General features: G+C 39.7%; 3 protein-coding genes across 3 annotated transcripts; all 3 read right to left on the bottom strand.

Moving 5' to 3' along the window:
- Positions 1-29: 29 nt before the first annotated feature.
- Positions 30-2,730, bottom strand: LOC124294968 (odorant receptor 49b-like). The gene is made up of 6 exons (XM_046742760.1): positions 2,676-2,730; positions 1,488-2,065; positions 1,260-1,359; positions 1,052-1,150; positions 814-969; positions 30-727 (listed from the first exon to the last, which is right to left on the bottom strand). The coding sequence occupies exons 2-6, from the start codon at positions 1,934-1,936 to the stop codon at positions 680-682; spliced, it is 852 nt and encodes a 283-aa protein (XP_046598716.1). The 5' UTR covers positions 1,937-2,065; positions 2,676-2,730; the 3' UTR covers positions 30-679.
- Positions 2,731-5,217: 2,487 nt separating this feature from the next.
- LOC124294948 (odorant receptor 49a-like) lies at positions 5,218-7,367 on the bottom strand. Its single transcript, XM_046742631.1, has 6 exons — positions 7,039-7,367; positions 6,248-6,825; positions 6,022-6,121; positions 5,842-5,940; positions 5,609-5,764; positions 5,218-5,536 (listed from the first exon to the last, which is right to left on the bottom strand). The coding sequence occupies exons 1-6, from the start codon at positions 7,225-7,227 to the stop codon at positions 5,489-5,491; spliced, it is 1,170 nt and encodes a 389-aa protein (XP_046598587.1). The 5' UTR covers positions 7,228-7,367; the 3' UTR covers positions 5,218-5,488.
- A 778-nt stretch (positions 7,368-8,145) lies between these two features.
- On the bottom strand, positions 8,146-10,692 carry LOC107224598 (odorant receptor 49b-like). Its single transcript, XM_046743338.1, has 6 exons — positions 10,417-10,692; positions 9,310-9,887; positions 9,084-9,183; positions 8,896-8,988; positions 8,670-8,825; positions 8,146-8,585 (listed from the first exon to the last, which is right to left on the bottom strand). Exons 1-6 carry the CDS (start codon positions 10,603-10,605, stop codon positions 8,538-8,540), a joined length of 1,164 nt encoding a protein of 387 aa, XP_046599294.1. The 5' UTR covers positions 10,606-10,692; the 3' UTR covers positions 8,146-8,537.
- Positions 10,693-13,176: the final 2,484 nt, after the last annotated feature.

Below are 13,176 nucleotides of genomic sequence, written 5' to 3'. Positions count from 1 at the left end.
GTGAGTTTCATGTTTACGGTTAAATTTATAACTGCAGCCATTTACAGTTGTGTATTTTAATGTGATATGCTTTTTAGAATGAATGCCTTACTCAACTCTTGACAACCTTTTGAAATTCTAGCTGTAGTTAATCTTCCGCTTAAATATGATGAAAAATTTACAATTAAACATACGACGAAGCATCTGTTGTCGGCGATCACTGATTGGTACTAGGTACGGTTATCAAAAGAAATTATATGACAGTTACACTCTCGATTAAATCGAAACGGACAATTATAATTATCGATGTACACCTGTACCTTGTATTATGGAAATAATTTTCACGAACCCTCGTGATTTTAATCTATTCTGCACTGATCAACTGCCTTGTCTACTGGCTTGCGTATTGTTTTATTAACAAACGGATTGAGGTGCACTCCGTCCTAATGACGCAATCAAAAGATATTAATGAAACGCGACTAATTCTGTGAAGCTTTGTGTTATTTTTTTTATGCCCAGGTCATATTTTAGACTGAAAAAATATCCGAGACGTTGAACTCTTCTAACGAATCGGTAATCGTAGCTCGTTGCAAGAATTTTTATTACGAGGATGAAACTGTTATCAAACTGGCACATACCCATGATCGAAGGTACAGGTGCATATTACTGCTAGGCTTGAAATACACCATACATAAATTACTCAGAAACTGCTTAAGACCATGCAAAAGGATATGCCACTCGATGTTATCTGAAAGTAATTTGAAAATAACTGCGTGAGTGAACCATGATTAGAAATTACACGCCGTGCAGCATAGAGGCAAAGGTATGACTTACAGAAGAAAAAGCTTCCAAGGACAACGGTAGAAATTTCCCTGCGCTCAGCGTTGCAGGACGCTGAGATCGCCCCAGCATAATGATGATCACAGCTCTTACGGAGAGTGAGGCATCGTCCCATGGGACCTCGTAAATCGCCGTCGCTATATTGCGACTCTGGAAAAACGGCGAGAATTGAAAATGCAATACGGCTGCAACGTTGAGTGGAACGATATCGATATTGTTCAATTGAACTCACCTCTACAGAAAGAGTTTCCGCTGGCCAACAAGAAAAAAAAAGTCCATTGATTGCCAACAGGACTGTTATAAGATGCCGCAAGGACCCGAAATTCTGTAACTGCAGGTGAAAAACGAGGCTTACGTCAAATGCGGAAAGTTTCTGTTTGGTTTTTACGATGAATGATGCCATCTTATTCGAGAGAGACGGACGATATTTGCTAGTTTACCTTAGTCAGCTGCGCTGCCGAAATTGCCATTATGTACATCTCAGTGACGAGTTGTATCAGATAATTATATTGATTTACGTCTTCAAGCTCGGCACAGAGGCTACGAAAATTCGGAATTTTGATTATATCTCTGGGATTGCGATACATCTGAATCGTTACTCAAGCAATTGGTGACCTGTTATTTCGTGTTTAACTTTGAAAGCAATGAAAAATAAACAGAATACTTACTCCAATACAAGTTGATGGCGACGGATGCACTTCTTCAACCCCTCTTGGAGACTTTCGTCGGTCTTTTTACCCGTTGGATCGAGCTTTCCCTTTGCAAGCTCTTCGAGCCAGCTTCTAATGACGGCCAATTGTCCGCATATGTTGAAACTCAATATGGTCCCAGTCATGTCGCAAGCAGCGATGTACGACATGCTGCAAAAACAGCATATCACCTGAACAGCGTACTTGATTTCATACCGTGGACTCGGAGTCGAATCCTCTTGAGGTGTGAACGGATAAAATTTCGTTGTGGAATTTTTAGGAGATGAGCGCTGTTGGAGCGTCGTCGTCATGATGAACACCGTTACCACACAATTTGCGGCAAGAAAATACACCGTGCTTATAAATTTAGCCCATATGATCCAGGTCGAAATTATTTTGCGATCTGCGGGAACGGAATGGTCCCACATCGACTCGCAGATGGAGTACAAGCGTGCAATTCGAGACCGATACGCAATAACAAAGAATGATCTGAGTTGACCCGTCAACGCTGCGGATACGATTAGCAAGCCTTCGAGGATGTTGTCTATGCTGGGATTCTGCATGGAAAACAGTTTTTTCGTTATTGTTATTTTGTGTTATTGTATACAAGTGGCTTGGATATGTGATAAAATAACCTCGTCAATTCGACAGTTACATTTTCGTCGTCAATAAGAAATTTTGCGAATTAGTATTGTCAATTCTCTGAAACCATTGAATCAGTTAGACTTCGGAACCTTACCAGCTGATCGTCAGTAAGTCGAATAAGGTAACCTGCATAGTAAGGCAAAATATGTCAATATTGCAAATAACGAATATACAAACAAATCGAGCGAGTGTTTTAAGTACTTTATCTTATTGATTGTTCAATGAATTTCATAAGCATTGATTCACCATTTCGATTACACACGAGATTTAATTTGTCAACTCGCCTTTGACACGCATCCCTAGAGTAGCAAAATACTCGAGAAGTACTGCGAGGTTTCAAATAGTAGGGAATTGACAATATTCTTTTAAATGTTAATATTATTGCAAAAGTAAAAAAAAAAAACTGCTCGATCTACAGTTAAAAATTGATTAAAATCAAGTAGAAGGAGTCACTATTCGTCAGGATGTGCAACTTTTCAGTAATTGATATTCAGAGTCTACAACAACCAGTTTTTAGCTTACACGAAAAAGAATGTATTGAAATTCTGGAATGAGCGTACTAAAGCCAGCCCACAGTGGCAAGGTTGCCAGAAAATCGGTGAGTCTCGATTTCCAGAAAGCAGATGATCCACCGATAGGAAGAATGCCCGCGAATCGTAGAAAGAATCTCGCAAGCCAAAATTCATCCCAGAAAGCTCTCTGTGCAGGCATTACAAGACCGCGTTGTTAGTCGTTACACGTTTGCCTTTATCTTGGACCGCTACGATTTTACGAAATGCAATGCAGACAAACGGAAACTCAAAGCAATGATGTAGTTTGCAGGAGAAGAGTTGCTCCCAAGAAAGACAGGCCCGAACTGAAGTGTCCAATTCATACGCACCGAGCTTGCAACTCGTGTGTTGCGGACTACTCGTTATCCCCTCTGCGCTCCTTCCAGTATTGCATACGTGGGACTAACGATTTGAATGAGAACTTTCTCTGCTTGTATCTGTAATCCCTCCCAGCCAGTCATTTTTCATTCGCCAAGGATGAACACGGGAAAGAATTCTTCGCACCAATTTTGCCTCAATGGTTACGTTGATGACGAAGTGTAAAGTTCTAGCCGTAGAGCAGCCCATTATTATTGAATATTCCACTTGCGTGAATTTGAGAAACCTCATCTCTCACTTGTCGGTATTCGAAGATTTAAAAAGAATGTAGCTCCCACCAAACTTGTGGCAGCTATAATCGTTGGCGTTCCGTTTCAACGTTCAATGTGTCCGTGTCTATATTGATACGTAAACTAACGACCCGTCTAATTGAAAAAATTTGGTATTGCAGTGATATGTGCTAGTAACAAATAAAGCTCGAAGGTCCGACCGTTGGCTGCTGTCAGACGCAGATAAAACCAATCAAATTATCAGATTATGGTTTAAACCTCGTGAAGCCAACAAATTGCTGATCCGTAGAGGAGATGAAAATTTTTATATTCACTCGATAACCACCAATTGCTGAAACATGATTAAATTAATAGACAAATGTTTCACCTTTTAAGTTGTACAGCTGTAAAAATATTGAAAAATAAAAATGAAAAAAAAAAAACATGAATACAACAGAATCAAGTGACGATAGGAATGGCAACTTACATATTTGAATCGTGTAATCAGAAGGGTGAACCCAACACACGATCTCCTGAATAATAAAGAACGGAACAGACATAAAATGTTTGCGACTCTTTTTTCGTGCTGCTCACCCTCTGCTCCGACATTGGGAATTGAGACATCTGTCGCTCATGACTAATCAGAAGTAATATCGCAAAAAAACATTCGACCATCGCCGCCCTCTATTCGAACTTACAATTGCCGATGCGTTTCTCTGCCGAGTCCCATGCCGGACATATCGTGAAGTTTACTCTTCCGCCACTCTCACTCCACCCTACACGCTATGCGCAACCCTCATGCAGCGTTAATCTTTGGTTTACGGACCGGCCCAACTCAACCACCCTAATTGTAGACGTCTAGGTTATCGATGGTTCTGATGTGGTATAACGTATTAGACTTGCGCGTATCGGGCATGGTTCATTTCGATGTGCAACTGCACCCTGCATTATGGGCTTCTTGCACGAATACTTGTGCTATGACTCCAGCCTAGACGTTGCGCTGCTATACTGTCTGGATGATGGCTTCCTTAATTTTTTTATAACAACTGCATTGAGCACACTTCACCCTGACGGCAATTTGAAGATGTTAATGAAATAGTGAAGCCTGTATTCCTCGTTAGATCTTCAGATTACATTTCAGACTGAATAAATAATCGAAAATACATATATATGATCGAAACACAATTGACGAAGTAAATCCTTTCTAACACCTCGGAAGGATCGATAATAGTTACATATTCGAATATTTTTGTCAGGATCAGATTGTTTATTAACGACTTATAGACTCGAATATTCTTTACCAGTGGTTTAATTCTGCACAATTGAATAAATTCACTGAGAAACGATGTTGCTTGCTGCCTAATTGTAGATCCAAGCGTAGTAAAAAATTACAATAAAATAACTTGGATATTGGTACACTCCTTGCGGGGAAACGTACCTGAGAAGCGCCAGCGATATTAAGACTCTAAAATTTATATTGAATATGAAAAGTGTGAATTTCCTTACCTTTTCTGCTTTCGCCTTTTACTCGAAACAATATTTTTTAAAACAGCGTACATGGAATCTCAAAATTTATCCGTCCGATTGACTCGAAATTTGGACAGATCCTTATTATAACGTTATTTATCGAATGACTGGATGATTTTAGACATCATTCATTCATTCGTTAATAACAAATTATTAAGATCATTTATTTTGTCGAAAATTGAACTCTTTTTTATCAATTTACACAGCCTTTTGTATATGACACGTGGCAATCTTGAGCTTTAAGTAATTAAATTTAGACTTCTGTTTATCAACTATTATATTTTACACGGTAAAATACTTCTTTGAATCAATGCCTCAGCATCTAATAATCGACGTGAAGCCTGTTTTCTTTTCGTATGCCAAGATGGCGTTTTTGAATAAATAAATACGTCAATACACGAATCCTTAAAATAGTTTTACTGTCTCGTGAAAGCCCTCAACAAATAATTAGTAATCGTAGCTCGAAGTATATTCAACAGGATCGTTGAACTTTTGCGCCCTACTAAAGGAGAAGGAAATTTTAGCGATTGTTAAACGAATCAATTTTTCAATAGTTACCCAGACATTTCGAATATCTTTGATACTTGAATATTTATTACGACGTGACGTCAGCACGATTAAAGGTACAATGCTCTAGTGTTTAATGCGAAATGGACTCTTGAGAAACAGTTTAGAAGCTGCTTAAGAGCATGCACAAAGATATGCCACTGGATGTTATCTGAAATTATTAAAAATATTATAACATCAGCGAATGCGAGTCGAAAAGGAGTAGGGTGAAAGTTTCACTTACAGAGGAAAAAGTTTCCAAGGATAACCCGACGAATTTCGCGGCGCTCAATGTTGCCGGCCGTTGGGATCTTGCCAGCATAACGGCAACCATAATTCTCTCGGAACGTGATCCTTGATACCATGGAACCCCGTAAACAACCTGAGCGATGTTACTGCTCTGAAAGAATCGAAAAAGAAAAATACAGAACAGTAACAAGACAAAGCCGGATAGTTTGGACATTGCTCAATTCTCACCTCGACTGAGAGAGTATCCGCAGGCCAGCAAGAAAAGAAAAGTCCATTGATTGCCAGTAGAAATGTTATAAGGTGCTGCAATGACCCGAAATTCTGCAACTACAGATAAGAGACCAGGGCTGAGTTGAACCAAATGTCTTAATTCTTCAATTACATTGAATAATAATCGCTATAGTTCACCTTTGTAAATTCAGCTGCTGAAATGGCCATTATGTACATCTCAGTGACGATTTGTATAATATAGTTGTATTGATTGACATCTTCCAGCTCAGCGCAGAGCCTAAAAAAAAGCAGAATTTTGATTGTTTCAGTGGAATTTTGAAGAATCTGAAATTTAGGTAAATCAAGTACCAAACTATTTTTGTATGTACCAGTCCAAAAGCAATCGACAAAATAAAATACTCACTCCAATACGATTTGATGACGACGAATACATTTTTTCAACCCCTCCTGAAAACTAGCATTCGTATTTCCATCCGCTACATCAAAATTTTCTTTCGACAGCTCCAAAAGCCAACTACGAACGACAGCGAAGTGTCCACACATGTTGAAACTTAGTATAGTCCCAGTCATATCACAAGCAGCAATGTACGAAACTCCGATGTAAGTGATGATAGTCTGAAGCGTGTACTTGATTTCGTACTGCGGACTAGGAGTAGAATCCTCTTCGGGGATAAACGGATAAAATTTTGTGGTTGAATTAGCAGGAGCCGAAATCTGCTTTACTACCGTATTCAGAATGTGCATGGCAACCACACAATTAGCACCATAAAAGAAAACGGTACTAATGATTTTGCCCAGCTTGACCCAAGGCAACATTATTTTACGATCTGCGAGGTCGGCCTCTTCCCACATCGTCTCACAGATTAAAAACAAGCTCATGATTCTATGACGATACACCATAACGAAAACCGATCTGAATTGTCCTGTCAAAACGGCGGATATAATTACCAAAGCTTCGAGCAAACCATCTACGCTGGGATTCTGTATCAAAAAAGGGCTTATATAAATTTATCAAAGGACATAAAACAAAGCTTCTGTGTTTCATGCTGCGCATTGACGCTGGTATTTTTTCTGCACAGAACTACAGCAAGAAAAAACGAGAGTAATAAGTAAGGTCTCAAGCCTGATCGGAACGGCTTAGGATTTCCATTATAAATACAAAAAAAAACTGCATATTTTCAGTCTTCATCTTACTTGACAACATATGTATTGTACTTCTGGGATGAGCAGATAGAAGCTGGCCCACAGTGGTAACGTTGCTAGAAACTCGGTCAGAACTGACTTCCACAAAGCGGATGATCCACCGATGGGAAGAATGCCAGCGAATTGCAACAAGAACTTGGCCAGCCAAAAATGATCCCAGAAAGCTGTTTGCCCCGACATTGCTAGACTGAGTTGTGAATTGTCACACTTCTGGCTTTATCCGTTACGAATATTTTATTGAGAGATACGGCAAATGGATATAGAAAATGGTGATGCTGTCCGTAGGAGAAGAGCTGCTCCCGAGAAAGACAGGCCTGAACTGAAGTGTGTGAGCAATACGCGAAGAGCTTGCAACTACTCGTTGTATTCAGGCTACTCATTATCCATCCCCTCTACTTTTCTCCTCGTATCGCATCAGTGAGACAAATGTTTCCAACAAGTGCTTTCTGCGTTTGTATTCGTAATCCCTCTCTGCGAGTGATCGTCAAGTATCAGCCATGGGTGAACAGGAAACAACGACACGTACTCGCGGTTTGCATTGACGGTTACATCGACGATGAAGATTTGTGTGATAAACAATAAATATTCCCAAACGAGACAATCAATATCGCTTTCAGTGTTCCGAATCATCTTGGAAGATGTTACGTTGAACGCTGAGGTGAAAAAATAACTTCAAATGGAAAAGGAAAAGCAGGTTTATCTTGCTAATTTATCATCACGGTATTAGTGATAACTGAAAAATAATCATGATCAAATTCATAGTTTGACATCGTGTATAAATACCCAGAAATAAAACGAATATAAGCAAGGGTGAATGTGGCATGGATGCAGAATTCTGTTGCTCTTTAGGCTTTCAATGCGGCTGGCAGCTAGCGACCTCAGATAGTAATAAACGCTCGCACTTCTGAATAATAATAAATGAAATAGACGTCGAACCATGCATTTTTTTTTACATAGTCCTCACCCACCGCTCCAGCGTTGGGAATCGAGACACCTGTCGTATATGTGACTGATCGGTAATGATATCGAAAAAACAGTCTACCATCACCACCCTCTCGTCGGGCTTACAATTTATTATCGATGCGCTTTTTCGCCGTGCATATCATTATACTAGGATTGGTTTTTGCGCCACTCGTGCTCTGGTTTCTCTCTACACGCTAGGATCAACCCCCGTAGAGCGTTAATTTTCGATGTTACATACCGTCAACGGTTACTTTTTTCGAACGAGTTCATGAACATTGAACAATGGAAACACTTTCGATTGTTTGTCAAGTTTTATAGTTTTCATAAGCAAGGAAAGATCATTTGCTATTTGTTAAGTTGTTCAAATTAATTTCGAGTGATTGTGAATAATAACAGACGATAATTGTAGACATTTCGAGTATTGGAAATAATAAAAAAATTTATTGTTATCTCGATTTATCTAGTATTAACTACAACGCGGCAAACACTGCCTGCCTAACGTTACGTGTAAAAGAGACATACAATACTCAGATATTCAGCAAGACCATGCAAAAGGATAGGCCGTTTGACGTGATCTGAAAACCATTTTGAATAAAATTGTCACAGGAATAAAATTGATATTCTATATCGAACGACATGCAAGTGACGGCTGAACTCACGGAGGAAAACGTCTGCAAAGACAACTTGATGAAATTTCCCGCGCTCAATGTAGCAGGACGTTGAGATCGCGCTATCATAACCGCTACCATGGTTTTCTCACGAGACGATCCGCGATGCCAGGGGACCTCATAAGCTGCCTGCGCTATCTCAGTGCTCTGGAAACGGTTGGAAGAGGAGAATAACGGTAGTATCAGAGCAGATTCGATAGTTTCCAACTATACTCACTTGACAGGAGAGAGTGTCCGCTGGCCAACAAGAAAACAAAAGCCCATTAATCGCCAAGAGCAATGTTGAAAGATGTTGGACCGATCCAGAGCCCTGCAACGATGGATGAGAAAATTTACTTGAGCCGGGGTCGAAATTGTCACTCGTTGATTACACCGGATTGATCCGATTTTTTTTTTTTTTGTCACCTGTGAAAGCCTCGCTCCCGAAACAGCCATGATGTACATCTCAGTGACGATTTGTATCAGGTAGTTGTATCGAATCACATCTCCTAGCTCGGCACAGAAGCTACAAGAGAAACGTCAAGTAATGAGGACAAAATTGTACCAGATCAAAATTCTTGCGCAAGGAAGAAAGTACCAGTTATAGTCATGCAAATAGTTTTTTGGATGGTAATTGGGATGAAATACCTACTCTAATACGATTTGATGACGACGAGCACATTTCATCAACACATTTTGCAGATTTTGGTCGGTTTTTCGGTCCCTTGTACACACATTTTCTCCCGAAACGTCGGCGAGCCAGCTTCGGATGAGGGCCAGTTGTCCGCAAATGTTAAGTGCTAGTATGGTGCCAGTCATGTCGCAAGCAGCTATGTACGCTATTCCGATGTAACTGATCAGAACCTGAGTAGCAAACTTAATCTGATATTGTGGAGTCGGAGTGGAATCTTCTTCAGGGGCGAACGGATAGTATTTTGTTGTAGAATTTTCAGCAGATGAGAGTTGCTTTACCGCCGACGTCACGGCGAACGTGATCACCGAACAGTATGCACCGCAAAAGTAAATTGTACTTATGCGTTTCGCACGCTTAGCCCAGATAAAAATCACACTGTAATCCGCTGGAACTGCCTGGTTCCACATCGTCTCGCAGACCAAGAACAAGCGTGTGATCCTGTGGCGGTATACAACAACGAAGATTGATCTAAGTTGGTACGTTAAGACCGATATTGTGATCAGCACTGCTTCCAGAAAACTGTCGATGTCGGGACTCTGTATCAAAAAGTTTGTCGATACACGTACTTAATGATCGAGACTCCAAGATCTGACGTAAAAACGTCAACGGTTAAGTTCTTATATTCTGTCGGTGCTCTCAGTAGAGCCGCTCTCGGGGCTGTAGGGGAAGGTGATCTCGCTCGGTGCGTTACCCCCTCCGCCCCTTCAAGTAAAATACATAAGCACAAAAAAGTAAAACGTTTTTTCAAACGTTGATACAATTTCAAAACAATTTTGTTTCAAGTCAACACGTGATAAAGAACGTTGTTAATTCCGATTTCTCTTCTGGAATCCAACAAGCCTCGTGATAAGTCTACAGTGGGGGTAACGGGTGAGGTCGGATTAGGAAAAGCGGCCCGACTTAGAGGATCGACTGTTTTATCAACCGGGGATAAAGTTTTACCGGTGACAGAAAAAATGTCATCTTCTTACCTCAACAACGCTCGCATGCCATGCGATTGGAAAATTTCTACAGCATAAGTAAACGAATGCTGAACAGAGCATAATACAATCATCTTTTACTTACCTGAAAAAATATGTATTTGAATTCCGGGATCAGTATGTAGAAGCTGGTCCATAATGGTAAAGTTGCTAAAAATTGGTTCAGAAAAGATTTCCATAAACAAGACGATCCACCGATGGGAAGGAGACCAGCGAATTGCAGGAAGAGTTTCGCCAACCAAAAATGACCCCAAAAAGATCCATGGCCGGACATTGCAGGGTTCCCTATTACGTACCCCAAACTGTATGAAATGTGAGAATAGTAAGAAATGTAACGATCAGCGCAATTTCACAGTGTTGGCAAACTTGGCCGGAGGATTGTTGCTTCCGAGAGCGGCGATCTCGAACTGAAGTCTGAATGCCATACGCACTGTATCGGCAGAAGCTTTCGTCTGCTCGTCTATGGGCGCGCTCATTATCCCCTCTATTGCGAACTTTGCAGAATCACATCTACAAATACAGTTGATTTTTGCAGACATTATCTATGCTTGTGTTCGTAGCCACGCCCTGCGAGTAATTGTTCAAGCAGTGAGGACGGTACAGAAAATAGTACCTCAGGATAAGTTTGCCACAGAGGTCGTATCGACGATGATTAGCGATGCATGATCGCCAAAGTGAATGAATTAACGAATAGTCGGAAATTTTTATTGGCATCGTGAAATAAGCACTATCAGGAGAATCGTGAAACTTATCTATAATCGTATCTGATTTGTCTTGTGGAAAAAAAAATTTTCCTACACATCTGTGGCAGCTTTCATCAAAAACTAAGTTTACGTAGTTGAATCTGCAGCTGCAGCCTCTACTGTGATATTTCACAAAGTGAGGTGCTTTCCTAAACGAACGCTTTCACTCAAGGATGCCTGTTTCTTGGTATTCTAAAAGCAACCAGCCCTTGGACTTCGACTATATGACAATATTATCCGGATTAACCGGCCGAGATCGGTTAACCATCAAGAATGGTTGAACGGTTTAACCGATCAATGGGTAAAATCGGTTGAAAATTGACAGTTCGATAGTCATTCTTACATCTAAGCTAACATTCATCAATGTGCAAGCACAACATATATTTTGTGTGTGATTTCTACAAACATTCTTGAAATTCGTGATCTTATTTCACTCCGACGCTACACTAAACATCTACTGTCTGCTGAATTGTGTAAGTTTTTGATAACAACTGTTAAGCCCACCACGATTGTTGGCAGTTTGATCGCGTAGAGCTTGTCATCTTTTTTGGCGCTTATGATGTGTTTTTGAATAACTATATAATAATAATAATAATTATGTTCATCTGTTAATGCAGGAATTATTAAAACATATTTTACCAATCGCAGCCTATGTGAACACCTGGGAAGGGTATGCAATCATAGCTTAAAATGCCTTTATCCGAATGAGATCCATCACGATACTTCTACCCTCACTACGATGAGCAGGAAACGTGGAATTTTTAGACGAATTGATCTGAAAATCATCACCTACGGATATTCCGAATATTTCACAACAATATTATAGTGTAACTCACGAACAACAAAACTAAACGACGATGGCCAGTTCAGCTTTGTGAGCTGGACTGCGGAATGATCATGATGTACGGCGATGACTTGTACCAGGAAATTGTGCTGACTTAAATCTTCTACCTCGATACAGAGAGTGCAAGTACCATGACATAAAATTATTATGTACCATGTTATTTGTTTTAATCACCACAGGCTGATATCTCAGAATCAAGACAAAACACGAAGAACCGTTGGATACAAAATCGTTAGGGTTCAAAGAGGAAAATAATTTTGCTGTGTTACATTCGTCGCGAGTAGAGCCATTATCCACAGGTAAGAGTTGACTTGGTTTCTTTTTCAAATGAAATGGTACATTTCTTCTTTCAGAATCTAAAAGTACATCTAATGCTGCATGACGAAGTACTGGAATCCATATGTTCCGAACTTGATGGGTTATAAGATGCGAACCGGGCAAATTGGTTCGGACGGTGACGGAAAGTATCGGCAACTCATCTTTACCGGAGAAGAACTCGAGTATCGAAATATATAATATGTTGGATAAAATCGTGTTTTTCAAATCTTAATTATCTGTTCTTTGCTGTGCAATTTTTTGAACTTTCAACTTCAGGATATTGTTATCAGTGAGTTGAATTCAAATTCCATTCACTCGGGAGCGAAAATATCTTCGAAAAAAATTAGCAACATCGAACACTGAAAATTAATCAATTGTAGCCCACTCTACTCTTCTCATAATTTCAGCCCACTTAATTCAGGTCAAAATTATTTTGTGGTTATACAAAAATAGTCTCAAATATCATTAAAGTTTCAAAAAGGATTCATGTTGTTTCTTCATAATCATCAGGATGTGATAAAAGATATCGACAGTTCGTTAGGTTCAGTTTTATCGCTTACCATAGGTATCATTTCTTTATAGATATTTACGCACTTACCAACGATTTCCCTCATAAGTTTTTTTCAATTCTTCCAGACCATAGATGCAGCAGAATTTCAAAATCTCCACGGTTTGATAATGATCGAAACTTTGAACTTGGGTGCGTACTATTTTTTATCCTCTCTGCACCCCTTGCAAGATTGCATTTGCGATGCAGCACTGACGATATTGGTGAGTACTGAATGAGTTTTGTAACGATGTATCCTATTCCAAATAAATAGTGAGAATATAAGGTCTCAGCGGATCAGAGTGAGGCAGTCTTCAAATTTCTATAAAATTAAATGGTGTTAAGTGTATGTCAACTTTTTTCCGTGTATTTTTCTTCATTGATCTATTTTAT

The sequence above is a fragment of the Neodiprion lecontei genome, chromosome 6 (assembly GCF_021901455.1).
Source record: "Neodiprion lecontei isolate iyNeoLeco1 chromosome 6, iyNeoLeco1.1, whole genome shotgun sequence".
Lineage (NCBI taxonomy): Eukaryota > Metazoa > Arthropoda > Insecta > Hymenoptera > Diprionidae > Neodiprion > Neodiprion lecontei.
The sequence above is the reverse complement of the archived record's forward strand: the minus strand, read 5'-3'. Positions and strand labels throughout refer to the sequence as shown.

Coding starts and splice junctions, on each gene's coding strand:
- LOC107224598 (XM_046743338.1), bottom strand. CDS start 10,605: ATGTCCGGCCATGGATCTTTTTGGGGTCATTTTTGGTTGGCGAAACTC. Junction 9,184..9,309: donor CGTCATCAAATCGTATTAGA/GTAGGTATTTCA, acceptor TTTCTCTTGTAG/CTTCTGTGCCGAGCTAGGAG. Junction 8,826..8,895: donor CGGACACTCTCTCCTGTCAA/GTGAGTATAGTT, acceptor AACCGTTTCCAG/AGCACTGAGATAGCGCAGGC.
- LOC124294968 (XM_046742760.1), bottom strand. CDS start 1,936: ATGTGGGACCATTCCGTTCCCGCAGATCGCAAAATAATTTCGACCTGG. Junction 1,360..1,487: donor CGCCATCAACTTGTATTGGA/GTAAGTATTCTG, acceptor GAATTTTCGTAG/CCTCTGTGCCGAGCTTGAAG. Junction 1,151..1,259: donor CGGCAGCGCAGCTGACTAAG/GTAAACTAGCAA, acceptor TTTCACCTGCAG/TTACAGAATTTCGGGTCCTT.
- LOC124294948 (XM_046742631.1), bottom strand. CDS start 7,227: ATGTCGGGGCAAACAGCTTTCTGGGATCATTTTTGGCTGGCCAAGTTC. Junction 6,122..6,247: donor CGTCATCAAATCGTATTGGA/GTGAGTATTTTA, acceptor GCTTTTTTTTAG/GCTCTGCGCTGAGCTGGAAG. Junction 5,537..5,608: donor CCTTGGAAACTTTTTCCTCT/GTAAGTGAAACT, acceptor TAATAATTTCAG/ATAACATCCAGTGGCATATC.